The 20416-nt window shown below is 51.9% G+C and overlaps 1 protein-coding gene across 4 annotated transcripts in view; it reads left to right on the top strand.

Moving 5' to 3' along the window:
- Nucleotides 1-20416, top strand: part of ZNF516 (zinc finger protein 516) — an 82548-nt gene that overhangs the window by 46067 nt on the left and 16065 nt on the right. For all 4 annotated transcript variants that reach the window (XR_011472170.1, XM_070420475.1, XM_070420477.1 and 1 more), the window contains exon 3: nucleotides 18889-20313. Coding sequence is in view for 3 of the 4 variants with exons in the window: in XM_070420475.1 (XP_070276576.1) it covers nucleotides 18889-20313 (1425 nt within the window). In the remaining variant the exon portion in view is untranslated. The remainder of the gene's footprint in view (nucleotides 1-18888; nucleotides 20314-20416) is intronic.

Genomic DNA, 20416 nt, shown 5'->3' with positions numbered 1-20416 from the left:
AGTATTATTTTATACTAGAGGCCCAGTGCAGGAAAATTTGTGCATTCCAGGAGGTCCCTCAGCCTGGCATGTGCCCTCTCGCAGTCCGGGACCCCTCAGGGGATGTCCACCTGCCGGCTTAGGCCTGCTCCCTGGGGGATTGGGCCTAAACTGGCAGTCAGACATCCCTCTGGCAGCCCGGGAGCCCTTGGGGGATGTCCGACTAACAGCTTAGTTAGACATCCTTAGGGCTTCCACAGAGGCGGGAGAGGCTCCCGCCACCATCGCTGCGTTGGCCAGCCATGAGCTGACTTCTGGCTGAGCGGCGCTCCCCCTGTGGAAGCTCACTGACCACCAGGGGGCAGCTCCTGCATTGAGCATCTGCCCCCTGGTGGTCAGTGCATGTCATAGTGACCGGTTGTTCTGCTGTTAGGGTCAATTTGCATATTTCCCTTTTATTATATAGGATTAGCTTCAGAATAGTCATGGAGATGTAAAGTTCAGCATAGGGAATATAATCAATAATCCTATATAATAAAAGTTTAATGCTAAGTGTCTGACTGTTTGACCGTTCGACCAGTTGCTATGATGTGCACTGACCACCAGGGGGCAGACACTTTGACTGGTGGTTAGCTTGCTGCTGGGGTCTGGCCAATTGGGAGTGGGCGAGACTGGCCGGATACACCCTGGAGCCCTTCCATGGTCCCTCCCCGGCCCTGATTGTGCACTGGTGGGGTCCCTCGGCCTGGCCTGTGCCCTCTTGCAATCCAGGACCCCTTGGGGGATGTTGGAGAGCTGGTTTCGGCCCGATCCCCGCAGGCCAGGCCGAAGGACCCCACCGGTGCATGGATGCACCAGGCCTCTAGTATCATAATAACTATGCAAGGTGCTAGGAGATTGCTTTGGAAAGTTCTGTCTTGTTTGGAGTTCTGTGGGTGGCGTTTCTGAGTGGAGGCTGTTGGCCTCCCTTATGTTGGTGGTGTTCTGTGGTGGATGCCAGTGTCCCTGGTGTATCAGAGGGGCCACAGTTTCTCCCTGATATTTGGGACATTAGCAAATGCCCCCCCCCCCCGCCCCCCCGAGTCTGGTAAGAGTTAAGGTGAGAATGAAAGACTCCAGTCCTAACCACTGAAATTATGTCACATGCATAGACCTCTCCCCTTAATCCAAATGCAAAAAAGTCCCAGGAATCATACTTGACATATGGGCTGCCCAGACATAGAGACAGGTTTTGTGATCTCAGTGTTACATCCTCTATCTGTGGCTGAGGTTTTCTAGGACTTGTTCTGCCCAGCCCCCTCCCCCAGCAGTCTGAGGAAATCAGTGGCCCCATTTTTTCTGGTTCTAAATTGATTTTGCCTCTGGATGGCCTATCCTTATGTAGTTTTGGTTTAAAAAACTGCTAAGCAAATATGTGTGAAAAAAATCCATGGCAAATCACTGTTCTCTTGGGAATCTTTGTCCCGTGCTTGAACTGTTGAAGAATTACTGACGTATTAGTCGTGGATTCCACCACGCAGACAGAAAAGTCATAAAAACAGTGGCTCCTCCCACTCCCCCAGCCTGACAACATGCAATGAGATCTCAAGTTCGCTGGCATGGATTGGTCTGTAATTGGAACAGGTTCTGCACCTTGGGGTCACTTGGAGATGTGGTCTTGGTTCGTCAGTTGAAGGTCCCAGCTTCACCTGGAAGTGGTTTGGAGGCGAGCCACCTCTGCCAAGGTACTTTCTGACAAGTCTTGTTGCTCCCCTGTCGTTTGGGGCCAATTCCCGTCAGTCAAGGCTAGTAAGCATCCTTGGAAATGTGCGACCTGCGTTTTACAGTGATGGTTCTTTTTCTTGTAGCTTAGCACTCACTGCATTATAGGTTCCCAAAGGGGAGAGGGAGGTTAATTACATTAAATGAAGTTATTGCTAGAAGATTTGGTTTCTACCCTTCTTTTGTCACATGTAAGGATAATCCAAGAAACAGTCTTTTTTATCCTGTTTTTAAAAAATATCTTAGGCCAGTGAATGTCAGGTAGTGATCTGGGTGACTTCTAGTGAGAGACGTTGTCCCCAGCAGCGATACAGTATGTGGGGGACTCCTACAGCATTGGGAAAGAGCAGTTTAAAAATACTGTTATCTACTGACACATTTATTTCACCAACAAACTGCTCATCCTTTGATTCTAAAAGGGTGCAGTTGTATTCGACCACTAGGCTGAGGAACCTTTGCCACTTGGTAACTAGCAAAACTATGGGAGTTCACATTTAATAGGTAAGCCCTCCTTGGACTATTTAAATATCACTCTCTTCAGAGGTTGAGATGATATAAATAAAGTTAGAAATTTCCAAAACTTATGCAGAACCTCACCCAGCAGTAATTCCATAAAAGGAACTATGTATTTCTGGTATTAGGAATAATAAAATCTTTGATGCAGTATTTTCTCTAATTGAAAGCTCCCATGTTCATATAATTAATTACATCCAAAAAGGAAGGGAAAAAAAAATCCTTTCTAGTTTTATTACTTCTTGGCTTTAAGTAGCAAAGCTTTAGCAGATGTAAATTCTAAGGCAGGTTTTTATGGAGGATTACTTCATGTGATAGGGTAAGGTAGTAAAAAATGGTCCTTGGATCGGGCACCTATTTGCATATTTTAACAAAGCAAGTGTTCCAGAAATTGATGCTCTGCTTGCAAATACCCTGATCAGGACAGAATGTCATGCATGTTTTCAAATCCGGTCAAGGCAGAAGTGTTTTCAGATTTTTGAAAGTTTCTCCAGGTTCCCGGAGTCGTCCTTCGGGCTTCGGTTTCCACGTTTTCCTGGGTTAATTAAATGCCAGGAGTGCCAGGAGGCACAGAGAGTGAACAGTTGAGGCTGGGTTGGGTCCCAGTCTCCGCCTGGCTGGGCCGAGAGCCTGCCCTTTGAAGTCAGGGACCAGGGACCGGATGAGCCGTCAGTAGTTGTTATGAGTGGAAGCCCGCGAGTTCAAAGCAGCTCCCAGAGAGCGCGGCCAAGTCCCATCTTGGAGCTCCATGGCAGCCTTCAACGGCTGCGCGCTGAGGAGATGGTGGAGTCTGTTTATTTCTGTGTCCTGGATCGGCCTGACCCCGTATTCTCCGTTATTTATGGAGGTCTTTCGGGCCACGTCTGCCAAGCATGAGAACAGCTTGATATAGCTGCCTTTCTTTCCTCCTGGTTTGATTATTAACAACAGCTGTAATTTGGGATGAAAGCTGCTCTCCCCCTTTAATTTGGAGGCAGAGAGTGGAAAAATGAGGGAGTATGTGTTCTTTTATCTAGAACAGTGATGGCGAACCTATGACACGCGTGTCAGAGGTGACACGCGAACTCATTTTTTTGGTTGATTTTTCTTTGTTAAATGGCATTTAAATATATAAAATAAATATCAAAAATATAAATCTTTGTTTTACTATGGTGGCAAATATCAAACAATTTCTATATGTGACACGGCACCAGAGTTAAGTTAGGGTTTTTCAAAATGCTGACACGCCGAGCTCAAAAGGTTCTCCATCACTGATCTAGAACCAACCCAGGAGGGAGGCAGTATTTAAATATATATATATTGCCAAACTCAAGACTCAGAGTTATACTTCAGCTGAGACTTTAAACCAGGGGTCCTCAAACTTTTTAAACAGGGGCCAGTTCACTGTCCCTCAGACCGTTGGAGGGCCGGACTATAGTTTTAAAAAAAAGCTACGAACAAATTCCTATGCACACTGCACATATCTTATTTTGAAGTGAAAAAACAAAACGGGAACAAATACAATATTTGTATTTGCATGTGGCCCGTGGGCCGTAGTTTGAGGACCCCGGCTTTAAACCTTGGTCCCTGTGATTGTGGAGGTTCAGGTGTGCGGTTGTACTCACGAAAGATAACCTTCCATTTACTACTCAAACGCTGCAGGTGAAGTCCGAGTGGTGAGTATTGTGAGAACGGCTGGTGTCTGTTTCTTGAACCTACAATGCCCTGACCTGGCCTTTGGGCTTGGATCAAGTTTTAGGGTTTGAAACTGGACCAACTAGCTGAGTATAAGCCAAAAAGCCCAAAGCAGCAAGTGTGGATAACTTGTGGACCTTCTATTGGGGTTATTAATGGGAAAACTCATGGCTTTTGACATTGGATAAAGCACGTTCCACATTCCCCCGTCGGCTGTGCCCGAGGACACGTTGTGACATGGAGATGGATTTGGGGAGCGTGAGCAGCTTCTGTAAGGGAGAGCCAGTGGCCGGAGTGTGACAGGGCTTGAGTGGGATGCAAAAACGACCCTGCTTCCTGTGGGACAGGCTCCTCCAGGAGCGCCCTGTCCCGGCTCTGAAGCTTTCATCACTTTATAGAAAGCCTGCTGCGCGGAGGTTTCGTTCCTAAGTGACCGTTGCTCTTTTCTGAGTCTTCCCTCCCTCCAGTGAGATTTAGTGGTTCCATGTGCAGGCTGGCCTCTGGCCGTGTCTTCAGAACAGCGTGCATTTTGTGAGGAAGGACGGGCCATTCGAGGCTGTTCCTGTGAGTTCGCCCGTTTCCTTCCCAGTGACTGAGGACAGTGGCTGCCAGGATCTGGACTCATTTGCAAACAGAGCTCATTGGATGTTGGAACCGAAGTGACTGTGTGAAGCCGCTCCTCTTCGGTGGGGTGGGTGCGAACTTTCGAGGAAGCGCCTTGTGAAGGGTCAGCCTTCCTTCCGCGCCCGCCTGGGAGCGGAGTGTGGGGACTGAGCGGAGGCAGGAGCTCTGAAGTGAACTCCCCCCAGGACGTGTTACTCACACTCCTGGTGCTGTCCCCACGGTTCTCTGCAGGTGAAATGACAGATGTCGTTTCCCGTGAGCTCTGTGGGAACGCTCTTCCCTGGGCGGCGGAGGGCCCGGCACACGGTTCCTTCCCCAGCGGCAGGTTCCTGAGAGCTTGGGTCCCGGACCCAGCTTCCGAAACCACAGGGGCCTGGAGCTGGGGGGCCTGCCTCATGGACCAGACGGACGGATGGACCTCCACTTCCCCTGACCTTGGCCATCTCACGCTGTAGTCCCTCGATGATGAAGCCTACTGGCTGCTGTCTAGGGCAGTGGTCGCCAACCAGTGGTCCGTGGACCTCTGGTGGTCCGTGAGGTTTGAAAGGTTGGCGACCGCTCGTCTAGGGTGATGGTGCAGAAAGGGGCTCTGGGTGGTGGGAAATGGACATGTAGTGGGCGTGGCTAGGTGTATTGCATCAGGGTTAAGTGGCCAGCATGTGGATACCTGGGCTCCTGTAGATGTACTGCATCACACATGCCTTCGTATTCTCCCTCCGCTTTGCCTTGTTAGAGGTCAGTCTTCGCCCTGGTGACCCGATCCTCTACCGAGCGGACCTGTGTGATTCCTGCCCGGGGCTGGGCTCTGTGTGGGGTCTGGGACGCTGGGCAGGAGCTCGCAGGGTGTGGTGTGCCAGACGTGGCCGAGCAGGAGCCCTTGGCGCTTGCAGAGAGCTGCTCGTCCTCTGCCTGTGTCCTCACAGCGGAGCTGTGGTGTGGAAGTCACGGTGACTATTGCGTGTGACTAATACAGTTTTTCCCAGATTCTAAAAATAATAACCATTTCATTTTTGCAGCTACATGTAGATTTGGTGTGTGTGTTATATAATCATACAGTCCATAGAAGTCTGAATACAGGGAAAGATGGAACCCGTGTGTGTGTGCTGCTCAGCACATGCTGGCCTGTAAGATTTGTCACTTTTAAGGGTATGGACGGATGCCCTCAGCTTTTAAAAATAGCCTTAACACACACACACGCACACACAAATTTTCTCCTTCTAAAGGACGGTGTATTCCTTTGGTTGACATTCTGGACTTTGAAATTGGCTGTGGGAGAGTGAGCGAGTTCTCAGGACTCTGGGTCATGTGTGTAATTTTCTGGCTGGACGCTACTGATCCCATGGTCCTCCCTGTCTAAACCCTGTGGCTCTCTTGTGGGAAAGTGTCTGTGTGCGTGAGTGTGTTCAAACGGGTGTGCAGCCATGCGACTTCCTGTGTGTGACTGCATTGAGATAGCACATGTGGGACTGTGTGTGCACACATGTGCACACGTGTCTGTGTGTGTGAGGAGAGAAGCATCAGGACAGACAGGCAGACTTGGACAGTGAGGGGGATGAGATGCCGCAGGTTGGCATGGCCAGTGAGCGTGGCCGTGATGTCCAGGTGGTGGAAGGATGACTCAGCAGCGTGGATCGCCGACGTTGTCAGCACAGTCTGTTTTCAGATGTGGTTTACGACTCTCCGCCCTGTGGTGCAACTCGGCCACCACAGCCAGCAGACCTGCTGTTCAGTCCTGTGTGCAGTCCTGAGCTGCCAGCATGTGTGGGAAACGAAGGGGGACAGGGACGCAGCAGCCTGATCCAGGTGTCTTTTTGGTTGGAGAGAAGACAGTGTAAGATGTCAGAGTCGCTAAGTGGTTGCTGTTCTTGAAATTGAGTTTAGGGAACAGCAGCTGCAGCTTTTGCAGGCACCTCCGGTTCTGCAGTTGTGCATCTTGCTTGTTGCCTTAGCGACCTCAGTGTGCTCGGGAGGAGCCGGGCCCCTGTCCCTGAAGGCACTGTCCCCTCACCTGGTGGCACAGGCAGAGCTCAGATCACACAGGTCACGGGGAGGTATCCTGGACGTGGACGGTGGAGCAGGCAGAGTGAGGCAGAGTGGCGGAACCTTCTGGTAGGCACTGGCCCTGCTGCCTTCATCTCTGGGAGGTCACGTTTGTTCTTGGTTATTTGATTAGCACCCGTCTCCCCCTGTGAGAACAGCGGTGTGTGCTTTGCTCACTGAAGTCAGCAGGAGGCGTTGCCCTGACTTGAAAGGTTTTATTTAAAGAGCGAATAAATTAATTAGTATCAAACATGACGGCATCCTTAGCAAGTAGAAGGTGGGGCTGAGATGTCCTGTGCCCTCAAAATATGTCCTCAGAGAGCCGCCCCGCCCCCTGGGAGGGCCGCCGTCATCTCCCCTGCATGTACATGTCCACACGCGCACCCTGGTGCACGCGCAGGCCCTGTGCTGTCCTCGCTGTCCAGGAATCGCCTCTCAGTCAGTCTCAGAAATGCTGGTTTTCTCTGTCACTCTTCAGACTCGGCCATGTTGACCCGTTGTTTCCTGGCCCCCGTGGTCCTCACCTTTGCCCCAGATAGCTCCTGCCCTGAGTTATTTCGGGCTGGCCAGCCAGCTGCAGGGCCTTCTTAGACAGCCAGGGAAGGGACGCCAGGCCAGAGGGGGCAGAGGGACCGGGCTGAGGGCACTTCCTTTTCAGTCCGGCTAATAGGATTTGTTGGAAAACCCTTCACATAGCTTTACAAACCTCTAATTCATAGATGCAGAGCTCCTGCTTAGCCAAGGCCTCCTGGAAAACAATCACAGAAATAAGATTTTGCAACTCCTTCTCAAAATAGAACTATGACTCAGTGATTGAGAAAACCCACGTCAGTAGCTGGGGCTTTCCAGAGATGCTCCGAGCCTCTGAATGGCATTGTGGCCTTGGGGCTTGTGATTTTTCTGTCATGACTTTAAAAACTGCATAAATTGGAGGGGAGCTACAAATTAGGGGCAAAACTGAAGATCCACAACAAAGGGGACACATGTATTGTCTCTTTAGATAAAGAGAGAAAACTAAGGGATGAAGACATTCACATACGAGAATGTATACTGGTATATGCTTGTTTGTTTTTTCGAATATAATAAAGAATACTGTAATTATAGTCCTCTTTCAGCATAGTATGTGGCTTAGGCAGCCTGCCTGAGGTTACAGAAACATTTAGTGATGGAATTTGAGAAGAGTTGCTTAAATTATTAAGTAAAATATATAAAGCAGTTCTTTCCACTAAGTGTCTCTGATGAAGTGGAACTTTTGAGATTTAGTATTTCTATAATAGTTTGAACTTACCATTTTGGAGAGACAGAAAATCTACATATTTTATTCTCATTTATACATTTACACCCATAAAAGGCTGTAACATACCTGTGCCTGGCCTCCTTTTGTGGGAGAGATTACTGGCCAGATATGTGGTGGCCAACCTGGCTCACAGGCCCCGCAGCCACTGCTCTGCTGACGGCTCTGTAACCCACAGGCACCTCGGTGCTGGGCTGGAACCGGCCATGCTCTCCCCACCTGGAGCCCTGACAGAGGGAGAGGCTGTCGGATGAGGCAAGGTGGGAGGCTCCTTTGATCTAATTTAGCTGTTAAATAATAGTTTTCACTTTGTGGGCATGGGGTTAGCAAGTTCTGGCGAGTGCTCAGAAGGGCTGTGGCTAGCACATCCGTCCGCTTGATAGAAGACACACGTGAAAATACTCAAGGAGTGAAAATAATCTCAGTTTTGACAAAGTTCTGTTTGTGAAGGGATGTAAACCCCACGCCTCACACGCCGTGTCTCGTGCACCCTGTGAAGTGCCCCGTCCGTGTCGTCTGTCTCCAGGCAGACTGGAGGGAAGAGCCAGCTATAGAAATGGCTTCCCTTTCCCTCCCTCCTCCTCACACACAGTCTTAAGCTATTACTCCTGGTTTTCTGCCTCGAAGCCCCGGGAGGGCTAGTAATGTGCATCGCTGGAGCTGAGCAGAGTGTCGGGCACACGGGGGCAGCCCTCACTCATCGAATGAGGGGCTCCCCCAGCTGGCATAACTGGATGAGGTGATTTCCCATATTAGACTTGGGATCAGACGTGGCCCTGGAACTAGGGCTCAGACCTACAGACTTGAGTCTCCCCATGACAATGTTCTTCATTAAATGAGCCTGACTTCCTAGACTGGACACAGTGTCCACACCCCTGGAACATACCTGTCTTAACTTTGAGAGGAACTACTTTGAAGTCAATGTAAAAATACCTACTGGAAAACATGTTAAAGTTAGTTATTACTAAGTCACTAAAATGCCTTCAGGCAGTGACTAGAATACTAAATTGAATAAATTTTCGCAGCTTTGGACCTTTGGAGGTACTATAATGCCGGTCCCCAAAGTCTAATGCATATGAATGTGTTATTTTTATCTAAATGGATTTTTGCCAAATAATTCCAGTACAGTGTATATCATTAATTTAAAGCTCTCCATGTTTTAATCCTCTTAAAATATTGATGAAGGAACATAAGACTCTCTGATGAACTGCCATTCTGATGATGCATGGCCTGAAGCTGTGTTTCAAAAGAAATACGCACGATTGTATTAATGGGTCGTAAAGCAAGTTCTTGGTGCCTGTCTTTCACTAATAAATACCTGTTGTTTAAAAGTAGATGCCTCTTCCATCCCCTTTCTGGAATCCAGGACCACCCACATAGCTCCAGGCAGGAGAGGGTTATACATTGGGCGCAGGCGCCACCTAGCGGCCGAGGCCAAGCATGGCGCCGGCGCCAGCACCGCTGGGCTGTAGGCCTGCTGCCCTCACACTGAGCACAGACCCGTCCTTGTGAAATGGCCTTTGTTCTGCAAGTCAGACACGTGCCTGACTTTAAATCTGAAGACTCAACTAGTAAATCATCTTTTTTTTTTTAAAGGATCATTATAATTTCCATGTACATGCACAGAATTTGGGTTTTGTATTTTCGGATAATTAAGCAAGCAGAAAAACTTTGAAACCACATATGGCTGGCTGTGCTGTGTGTGAACTCATCGTCGTCACGCTGGAGACTTACCGTGTTAACTTCTCTTCCAAAGTCTTTCTGGGCCCCTGGTCTCTTAAAACACTTCTCGTGAAGGAGAAAGCACAGGCGGTTTAAGTTAAGAGCATTCTTGGTAATGCTCCGTGAGTGATTAGGACTCCCGGTCCACAGGAGCGGTGTGATAGGAGGAGGATGTGAAACCGGCCTGCGTGCCCCTCTTCCCTGCCCTTCTCCTCCCTGTCTGTCCGCTTTCTTGTTGACATTTAAAATCTCCGAGTGCTGTGAGAACCTTGCTCTCAGCAGTTTACTTGGACGGTTCCTTGTTAAGGTCCAACTGCTCTCTTTACCTGTGCAAGCTGGAACCGCTCCTTCTTCAAAGCATGGTTTGTAAAGTTTTGCTGGGTGATTTCCTTTTTTTTTTCACACGTCTTTGCATTGTTTTTTCCCCCCACAAACAGCCAAGTTACAGTTTGCTATTAGATTTTGGGGGTGAAGGAGTGTGTATAAAACGTTACAGTCGAGTTCAAAGTAGACTTGCGTTCCTTCACTTCAGCCTGGGTTAGAGTTGGAAAACAACCCCGACAGCCCCGGTGATGTGGTTTTATGGTCCAGTCAATGAGGAAGCAATTAGTAAGTTCTAGGCTTCTAGAATGTGACTGCGTTTTATGGCGGGCGAACTACTGTTCAGTAACTGAGAGCTGTGAGTAGAACTGGGTATTTGATTAAACCTTTAAAAATGTTGATTTTGTAGTCACCGAAAAATGTTTTTCCTGGATTTTAAACTTTGGGTTTCCTTGTGTAACAAGGTTACTTTGTTTAGTTAGAAATTCAGTATTTAATTTGTAACTTTTTTCTTGAGGAATCAAAATATGACTTCCACAGTGATGAAATATTCATAAAGGTTTCTATGAATGTAAGTACGTTACAGCTTTGCAAGGGATGTTAATACGATAATGACTTAAAATGGAAACTTGTATACTGTATTCTATTATACACAAGAAATAGCCGGAACAACTTGGGGGACACAATACTCGCTCATGTGTAAGCATTTCAATGTAGGATGACTCAGTTTTCACAGTGTGCTGATCCCATCATTTTTTTTATGACTTAGACTTTTGTTGTTACTGTGGTTCACGTTGCTTGTGTCGCGCATGGAATGGTATGTATCGTCACCTAAGCCAGGGAGCTTCGCTTCCTCATCGCTCAGACTCGATCCGAATTATTTTTGTGGTTCCCATTGCATGCATAAGTGAGGGAACTTTAACACACTCCTTTAAGAGGAATTTTTCTGACCATAGAGCTGAACTATGGTACTGGATTATGAGAAGCAATTTTTTTTTTTCATCCTCCCTGGAGACCAAAGCTGTCCTTTGCTGACCCTGCTGCTAGTTTCACTTTGGTGGCAGTGGGGCCTGGTCCGGGAGCCTCAGACTTCCTTGTCTGCTGGAACCCCCGGGACCAGGAGCCCCTGAACCTAGGTCCCTGGGGAGCACACTTCCCGGGGCAGCCCTCTGTGTAAATAAGGCAGATACTGAGTTTGGCTGGTTCCTTTTAGTTCCAGGAGGAGAGCGTCCAGATGCAGCCGGCCCTGGGCGGGTGGTGTGGTTCAGCGTGGACTGTGTTTCTCCTGCACAGGAAGCTTTTACATCACGTTAGTTAACGGAAAAGTCACCTGGATATCGAAGCCGAAACTTCTGCTGAACTAAATCTTGATGCCTATTGTTCTCATTTCTCTCGAGACATCAGACCTTTATTCTGGCCTGTATCTTTTGGTTGCCAGTCACCCCCTTCTAAGACAGCTGAAAAATTACAAAGGAAGGCTTTTTAGAGAAACACTACTTAAAGCGGTAATGTTCTCGCTGTCATGTCAAGCTTTGATAACAGGACATATTTGACATGAGTGGCTAGAAATTCACAATTACCAAAATGAACTGCTGACATCTCAAATTTCTCTTTAATCCCATAGCTGCTAATGACGAGAGTTTTTTAGTAGGAAGTTCATCTGCTGGACCTTTCTCAGAGAGTAGGAATGGCGTGAAGATGTCCAGTAGTTACAGTTCCTCTGGCTGGAGAACCGAGTACCTGAACGTGGGTTTGCTGTGAGCCCTGAGCCAGCTGTCACTCGGGTCATCAGTGCGAAGGGTCCCTGGGGACGTGAATGGAAAGAGTAGTCCGCTAATGGAAGCTGCCCTGTGTCAGGAGGGCCTGGGGGAAGCATCACTTCCGACTCCACCTGCAGCCCAGCGGGGTCAGTGGCAGCGGCAGGAGGAAGGGGAAGCAGCGAGGGCCTGTCTCTGAAACGTGGGCCGCAGGAGGTGGCGGGTGGCCCTCCCCATCTGCTGCAGCGTGACCAGGGGAACCATCCCTTTGCCAGTGTCCCCCGAGTTCCCCCAAGTTTCCTGCAGTTCAGTCTGCAGGAAGCCTGGTGTTGGTGATGCCATGTAGGGTCGGCACTCTCCTGGTGCCTCCTCCTCACCTGCTCGCCTCTCCCTCCAAGGCTTCCTCTGTGCTCGGAACTTGCTTCAGTGCCTCCCAGGAGAGCGTTTCCATGTATGACCTGGAGCATCCTTCCAGCCCCCGGATGCCACTTCCTGGGTGAAGAGTCATCGTCGCCAACCCCAGGGCCTTGTTGGCTGAGTCCACTTTGCCACACTGTTTGCACCTCACCTGGAAACTAGCTCTCTGTCCTTATATGGTGCTCTTTCCCTTTCCGACCTGTCTCCTCATTCTCCTGGGGACTGAGAACAAAGGGTGAACCTCACCTTTGTTGCACTGTGGGTCTCAGTGCAGAGGGGTCATATCTGAGCCCTCAGCTGACTTTTTGGGTCAGAATAGAATTGTTTTGGGGGTTGAGTGGCGTGCTCCCAGCTGAGAGTGAGAGCGGGGAAAGCGCGTGTTTTACACAGTCCCTGGTGGCTCGCTGTTTGCCCTTTGGGTTCAGCACACTGACCTTTGGCCCCACACTCACCACCTGTCCCTATACTGCCCTCCCCTGCGGCCAGGCCTGGGTCTCCTCCGGCCTTCCCGGTCATTGTGTTGGAGTCATGGTGGCAGGCCCAGCTCCCGTGAGGTGAGGCTCGAGTTCACCTCAGAATCCATCATGTGTGTTTACAACCTCGGGTAAGGGATGGGGAACCTGGGGCAGGAGAAGTCAGTCTCTGCAGAACTTCTGTGAACAGCGGACACAGAGCTGCTGTGTGACCACAGGGTGAACGTAAAGGGCCTACTGAGGGCGTTTGGAGACGGGAAGACCCACCGTCAGATAAAGGTTCGTGGTTGTGTGCTTGGTGTGCTGCTTTTAGTTTTTATGTTTTAACCCAAAGGCTGGGAATCTACAAAAGTATAATAAACACTAGAGGCCCGATGCACAAAATTCGTGCAAGAGTAGGCCTTCCTTCCCCCGGCTGTCGGCACCGGCTTCGCTCTGGCACCTGGGACCAGGCTTCCCTCTGGCCACTAGCAGGCACCTGGGACCCAGGCTTCCCTCACAGCCCCCGCTTTGTCAGGAAGATGTCTGGTCTAATTAGCATATTACGCTTTTGTTATTATAGATAAAAAGGAGACAAACAACTGTAGCAATATAATAATCGACAGACAAACTGAAGTGCGCTGGCTGGTTGTCTGGAGTGAGGTCGTGATAAGCGAGGAATAGGAATGAGGCTCTTCTTACCCAAATGCCTCTTCCCACCTGGAACCGCCTGCAGCCTGCGCGCCCGGCCACGCAGTGACTGCTGCAGCTGCAGAGGGCTCCTCACAGTGAAGTGATGACAAAGCACTTTTAGAAAAAGTGTTTCCACCTTCCATCCCTCTCGCCTACCTGCAACACCACTGACGCATAGCAAATTGCACAGGAGAGAAATGACGGCATTGCAGGCGTCATGTGAAACCCCGGGTTGTGGGGTCACTTCTCTGCTCGTTCTCAGGCCATAGCGATGGGGGACAGAGACCACCTCATGCAGCGATGTGGACGGTCGGCCCTGTTCCTGGGAGCTGATGCCCATTTCCCCGTGCTGCTCGGTGACAAGGGCTCGCTGGCTCTGCCGCAGTGCTTCCTCCTGGCAGCCTCGCCAGAAACCCGATCTTGGTGACTCTAGTTACTAGTATTTGTCCTGTAGCGACCCCAGCACCCCTCAGTCTTGGCCACAAGTAGAATTGCCCAGAAGTTTTTTAGAAAAGTCGAGTGAGCAGGCGTCTCCCCCAAAGGCTGGTTCTTGGTCTAGGCACCGACCTTGGAAATTTCTTGTCGTTGATGGTTCATGCTCTTTCCAGATGATTCTGGTGTGCAGCCAGGTGCTGCCCTCCAGGAACCACTCATTTATTCTTCCGTCCACCCACTCACCTATCCATCTTTCCCTCCTGTCCTGAGTGAAAGGCAACGTTTATGGCAGTCCAGCCCCCTTTCTAGAGGAATAGTTCAAGTCCCTGCAGTCATTCTTCATATTTTTAAAAATATATCTTTATTGATTTCAGAGAGGAAGGGAGAGGGAGAAAGAGATAAAAACATCAATGAGATATAATCATCAATCGGCTGCCTCCTGCACGTCCCACATTGGGGATCAAGCCCACAACCCGGGCATGTGCCCTGACCGGGAATTGAACTGTGACCTCTTGGTTCATAGGTCAGTGCTCAACCACTGAGCCACACTGGCCAGGCCATTCTTCATATTACTTGGTTTCCAGAAGTGCCCCCCACCCCTGGGGCAACCTGTTCCACACATCCTGCCCCTCATCTCTCCTGTCCGCAGTGTGTGTGTCTCACAGCTGCATCTGGGCTCTTCCGACTGCGTGTGCTCATCGGTGCCCTTGCTTCCCTGGCTGTGGCTAAGGATGCTTTGGCTCCATCTAAAACCCTGGGCTGTGGCAGCTCCCTCTGAGCTTGTGGTCCCCTAGGAGCCTAGAGCAGTGGTCGGCAAACTGCGGCCCCTGCGTGTGGCTCTTCCACAAAATACCACCTGCAGTCGCGCACATACAGTGCAATTGAAACTTCGTGGCCACACTCAAGGGGCCAAAGAGCCGCATGTGGCTCGCGAGCCGCAGTTTGCAGACCACTGGCCTAGAGTCTTTTTCAAGCATAGCTTTAATGCATACCTTTCTCTTCCTGTACTTTCTGTTCTCCCTTATCTTGTTAGTTTTGAGCCTTTGTTCCCTGTTGAAAACTTTGATCTTTGGTGAAGGTTTGGCTGTCCCTCTGAGCTGAGTGTCAGTTCTGGGTCTGAGTAGCTCGTCCAGTCCCAGTTTTTCCTCGAGGCCACTGATAAAAATGATGGCGGGCTGTGGGAGGACAGACCCTGAGGCACCCTTCAGGGACCTTCCTCCCCTTCCAGCCTGGGCGGGCCCTGGCTCAGCTCCCCGTTCTCCTCGGTGTTCCCAATCCAGCCATGTCCCGTCTTGTCCCCAAGATGGTCAGAAGGTCCCCTGAAGGACCCTTTCATTAAATGGGATCACACTGTACGATGAGGGGCTTTTGTACTGCTCTTAGGTCCCCCCCCCAAACCTGGGATAAAATACTTGGAAACTATTCTTAGTTTATAAACCAGAACACCGAGACACACGGAATTGATCTAATCTGCTGCCCCAGCAGGTCAGTTACAAAATATGTTCTGACTTGTGTTACAGTTTCTGCAAGCTACTTGTCTTGCTATTCAGTGCGACTTAAGTGCCCAGTGCGGTGGTGAAACGTGCAGGAAGGAGGTAGCCCTCTCACGCGGGCGTGCCAGCCTGCCCTTCGGTGTGGTGCACAGCCAGCTGCATGGCTCCATGTTCTGTTACACGATGAAGGGCCTGGAGGAAAAGGACACGTGTTTGACCTGCGCTTACTGGGCAGTGGTAGAGGGGGTGTGGGCAGGTCTTGCTGTGTCTCCTTGGGTTCCCTGGCTGTTCACGTCCCCACGTCCCTCTGCATCCTCAGAGCAGGACCCCAGTTGGGTGGTGTTCCCGGGGGAGGGGGGGGCAGTCCTGGGGGCTCTGTGCTCACGGGTAGCCTGGGAGGTGAGTCCCTGGAGAATCCGAGTCACTGGGTCCAGCCCCCCGTCCCCCGCCACCTCCTTTATGCTTTATCACAATAAAAAAAGTTAATAAAAATTGAAAGGGGAGTGATTTTTCCCCCCCTGCCAGGTGCCGTAATCACCCTATCAGTATCTCAGGGGCAGCACTGTGCTTGTGTATTGTAGATGCCGCCTCAGGGGTTCCAAACATCGAAAGCCCCTAACTCACCCCCGAACCTCTGGGGCTGGTGGGGGTTCCAGCGTGAGATGTGTGTGCAAGGTGAGCCTGGCACCCCCAGCCTTGGGATTGGGTCTGGTCAGTGCTAAAACCACATCCAGGAAGATCCTATTTAGAAAGAAATGGAGTAATTTAAGGTGTTTGTGAATCACAGAAACTATTGGGCCAAAGAGAGAGCAGCCATGGAAAAACGACTGTGTGTGCGAGTGTGCATGTGATGTGCACGTATGTGATGCATGTGTATGGGGTCACACACACACATGCTTCCTGCGGGCTCGGCACCTGCTTCAGCACCCGGACAGCAGTGCAGGTCCTCTAAGGCACCCTGTGCCCGCAGTGATTTGCGGGGCTTCCTGAGCCTCTGTTCTTAGGGTGTCACTCAGCCTCCCGGTGAAGATCAAGTGCATTGTCTGATCACAAGGAAGACGGCTCAAACTCGTAGCCGTCTTCCTTGTGATCTAATAAAATGTTTGCTGCGTGCCGCCTCTGAGGCAGCTGTGTGTTCATGGAGCTTGGTGACCAGCAGGAAGGGCTGGACAGCGGCGGGGGCTGGGGTCCGGCAGGGAGGGGACCCTTCTGTGCTGGTAGGTGGGGGCCTGGCCTGCTTTTCGGTGGTGATAGTGGTGGTATGGAGTTCTTTGGGAAGTCCACCTTGCAGATGAAATGACCGTGAATAAAACTGGAAATGGCATGGAAGAACCTGGAGCAGAGGCCCTGAATCCTGTGAATCCTGTCCCCTGGGGGCCAGCAGGGCAGCACTCCTCTCTGCCTGCCCGGACCTGATGGTGCCGAGGGCAGCCCTTCGCAGCCCTTCTCAGCCCCTCACTTGCGGGTTTATTCCAGTGCCTTAGGGACTGCTGGGTCACAGATGTGGGGGGTGAGGGGAGAGCAGGGGGCAGGCCTCGGGTGCTTCTCTGAGTTGACCAGAGTCCGCTATTGAGGTCAAGTTCACCAGCCCTGTTGACCAGAGAACCTCCATGAGAAAGGGTCCTGGAAGTGGTAAGCGGGCAGTCTGGTATGAAGAAGCACATAGCTACCCCGTGCCTTCCCCTCTCGCTCATTCTGATCTCGGATTATCCATAGTCCCCTTTCCTGATTGTCCCCCTGCAGTTAGCTGGCCACTGGGGAGTAGTCTTTCTTCGGGTTACCAGTTTCCTTAGGTAACACTCTGCCCAGCCTCACGGGGGACTTGGTATGTTACGTCTGTTATTTGCTGTCTGTTTCTTACTCTGTGTCTCCATCAGAGGCACTGGGAGTTCGCCTGTGATGTTTGATGATACTTTTTGGGAGCATGATGCTTGGGGCTTGGGACTTGGGAGGAGCTTTGCAGATTCCCCAGAAGTGCACTGTCGGATGGCACAGACCTCACCGCTCAGTTTGGAGGCTCCACCAACAGCCCTCCCGTGAGTCCCTGGTCCTTCCGTATGGGAAACACCAGCTTCCCAGCCCCAGACGCTGCTCTGTGAACATTTAAAAGTGAATTTGACACAACAAGCAGCAGCCTGAGTTCATCCAAGGCCAGGATGGTCCCCCCTTTAGTTCCAGGTGGAGGCCCCTTCTATCAGTAGGGCTTGCCAGGGCTGCCCACCTTCTGAGTGGTCATGGGTACCACTTGTGACAGACAAGCGCACTTGACTTTACTGTTAGCTTTTTGGAGCCGCAGAAAGCATCCCTCCTTGACTTGGCTCCTCACCGTTTCTGCTGATGACAACATACAGGTAACACTATGTTTTACGTGGACATAATCCTTTTGAATTGCTTGGAGTGGCTCACTACTTACCTGCTGGTTGGAAATGAGCCTCAGCTCCGAGGACACAGCCTCTGAGAAGGGTGCTCTCCTGAGGATCCCTTCTGAAGAGTGTGGGGTACCCACGTCTCAACTCCAAGAATATACTCAGATACTTAAAGAGCATTCTGTGTAAACAGACCCCTGCATTCCAAGAGAGTGTTAAAATCTCCAAAACAACCTTGTGTAACAACTGGCAGTACTGGGCTTCTCACAAGAGAACGCCTGATCTTAACCCACCCCCGTCCCATTGGCAGCAACGAGATGACATTCTTCCCAGGGAGGAAGAATGGAGGTTTAAGGGACCCAGAAACATTTCTTACACCTTCTAAATGTTGACTCCCAGAGTTAAATAAACCCAGGGCACCAGTGCAAACTTAAGACGGGATTTTTCTTAAGTCCCGTTAAATCTGCTTGGTCATCGTCAAGTCCGATGTTGCAGAAATTGTAAAACTTCAGCATTGAGGCCAGACCAGCCACGCTCAGCCATGATCTCACAGTATGTAGCATCCACCTGGGGAGAGACGAGGTGGGTCACACCAAGTCCTCGCGCAGAGGCAGGCGGTCCTCGTGCGCCCAGGCAGGACCCTCCAGGTGCAGAGAGCTGGGGACGTGTGCGGGTGTCTCCCCAGAAGGGTGGGGGTGAGTGGCTTGACTCGCCCCTTTCCTTCATGCCTGTGCAGGAGAGTTTTGGTGTTGAGGTTTTGGACTTGAACGTCAGACCATAAAGGAGAGAGTTCTAGGGACCCTTTTGGGATCGGGCCAGGTTGTTCTGTATTGGTTTCGGAGGCAGCCAGGGCCCCTTGGGCAGACTGAGCTGTTTTCCGGCTGTGCAGCGTGGCCATGGATTGCATATTGGCCTCTCTGAGTTTTCTTACCTTAACACAGCTGGCTGGGGGTGATCCTGCAGTCCCCCAGTAGCCCCAGTTTGGAGAGCCTGGGAAGTCTGTGTGTAAGAAAGTGCATTTCCTGGTGTTTGATGAACTAGTCACCCTGTTAACTAGTGACTCTGTTGTTACAGGTAACTAAATATCCAGCTGTTTTATTTTCCTCTACAGTCGCCCAAATCATTTAAATCAATTGAAAAAAAGACGCCCCGCCCCAAACGTCACGTTGCCCTTGGTGGTGGCCAGCTCCTTGGCTCCTGGCAGAGTGCGGTGGGGAGCCAGCCAGACTCTGGAGCACTCTGATTCCAGCCGGGCACTCTCTCCGCACCCAGCGCCTGGTTGTGCTTCTGTACCTTGTTCTGTTCTGATGAGAAATGGTAACTTCACGTTTTACATTTGATCCTCAGGGGCAAAGCCACACAGCCGCCGCTTTTCCGAAGACGTGGCTCAGCTCCTGCTCTCCAATGGAGGCCAGAGTCACAGCCTTGGACGCACCCTGCCAGGACAGGACCCCGGCAGGCCCCGCGTGGAAACGGCAGCCCCTGTGTCCGCACGTGAGGACCGCAGCAGGGAGACCGCCAGGAGACCGGAGCTGCCTCGGTTTTCTGTGGACTTGAAGATGCCTGCGTGCCACCCCAAGCAAGAGGTCCGCGGCTTTAGGGACGCAGTAGACTTCCCTTCGAATGCAGGTCAGACTTTTCCAGAAGGCGCGGCCCTGCAGCTATCCTCGGAGAGCCCGGCTGGCCACCCCAAAGAGAAGCCCTGTGATCTGCACAATAAGGAGCATTCTGGGGGCAGGAGGGCGCCAGCCCCAGACCTGATCCCGCTGGACCTGAGCGAGAGGTCGACCCGGGACGATCCCAGCCACAAGGAGCTGGCCTCCTCGCTGCAGGCGGCGCTGGCCGTGTACCCGTGTCCCTACTGCAGCCACAAGACCTACTACCCCGAGGTGCTGTGGATGCACAAGCGGATCTGGCACCGCGTCAGCTGCAGCTCCATGGCCCCCCAGTGGACGCAGCCCAACGGCTACAAGAGCATCAGAAACAACTTGGTTTTCCTCGTCCGGAGCGGACGCACTGGCCCCCCGCCCGCCCTTGGGGGCAAAGACTGCCAGCCTCTGCCCATCGCTAGATTCACGCGCACCCAGGTGCCGGGTGGCGCGCCAGGGCCCAAAGGCAGCTCCTTGCCCCTGGGTGGGACCCCAAAGGCCACCGGCATGCCTAAGAGCCGGGAGGGCCATCTGGGGGGCCCCTGCGCTCTCTGGGCAGCTGGTTCCGAGGGGCCTCGGCAGACCAAACCGGGCCATGGCCCAGAGCAGCACAGTGCCCTGGCCCAGCCGCCTCCGCCCAGGCCGAAGCAGGAGGCTGGCCCCAGACCCGGGCCTGCGGCGGGCGGTGGCTTCAGCAGAAGTGCCACCCCCACACCCACTGTCATTGCCCGGGTGGGCTCCCAGCCCCCGGCCACCAGCAGGCTGGGGGACAAGTATGTCATCGCCCCGGTGGGGGCCGGCCTGGGCCCCCCAAATAAGCACAGTGCCCCGGACCCACCGAAAGCCAAATTGAGCCCTCAGCCTCAGGGTCAGCTGCAGATGAAAGACGACGGGGGCCCCGCTCTACCTCCCCGAGAGCCCCCCTCCAAGGCCAGCCAGGGCTCCAGAGGGAACACAGCCCCGCAGGCCCAGCCCACCCCGCAGGCCGTCAAGCAGGAGCTGGCGCCCGAGGGCCATGAGAAGCGTCTAGACATCCTCAATATCTTTAAGACCTACATTCCAAAGGACTTGGCCACACTCTGCCAGAGCTGGGGGGCCAGCGGCCCTGCGCAGGAGCACAGAGGTAAGCTGTGCTGTCCCTCCCTTCGTCCCAGCTGTGGCCCCAGCTGGCTTCCCCCACCCTCTGGCTGGGAGTGCCCCTCTGGCTGGGAGTGCCGCCTGCTGGC

Source organism: Myotis yumanensis, unplaced genomic scaffold (genome assembly GCF_028538775.1).
Source record: "Myotis yumanensis isolate MYYU_CA2020_CCGP unplaced genomic scaffold, mMyoYum1.0.hap1 SCAF_7, whole genome shotgun sequence".
NCBI lineage: Eukaryota > Metazoa > Chordata > Mammalia > Chiroptera > Vespertilionidae > Myotis > Myotis yumanensis.
The sequence above is the reverse complement of the archived record's forward strand: the minus strand, read 5'-3'. Positions and strand labels throughout refer to the sequence as shown.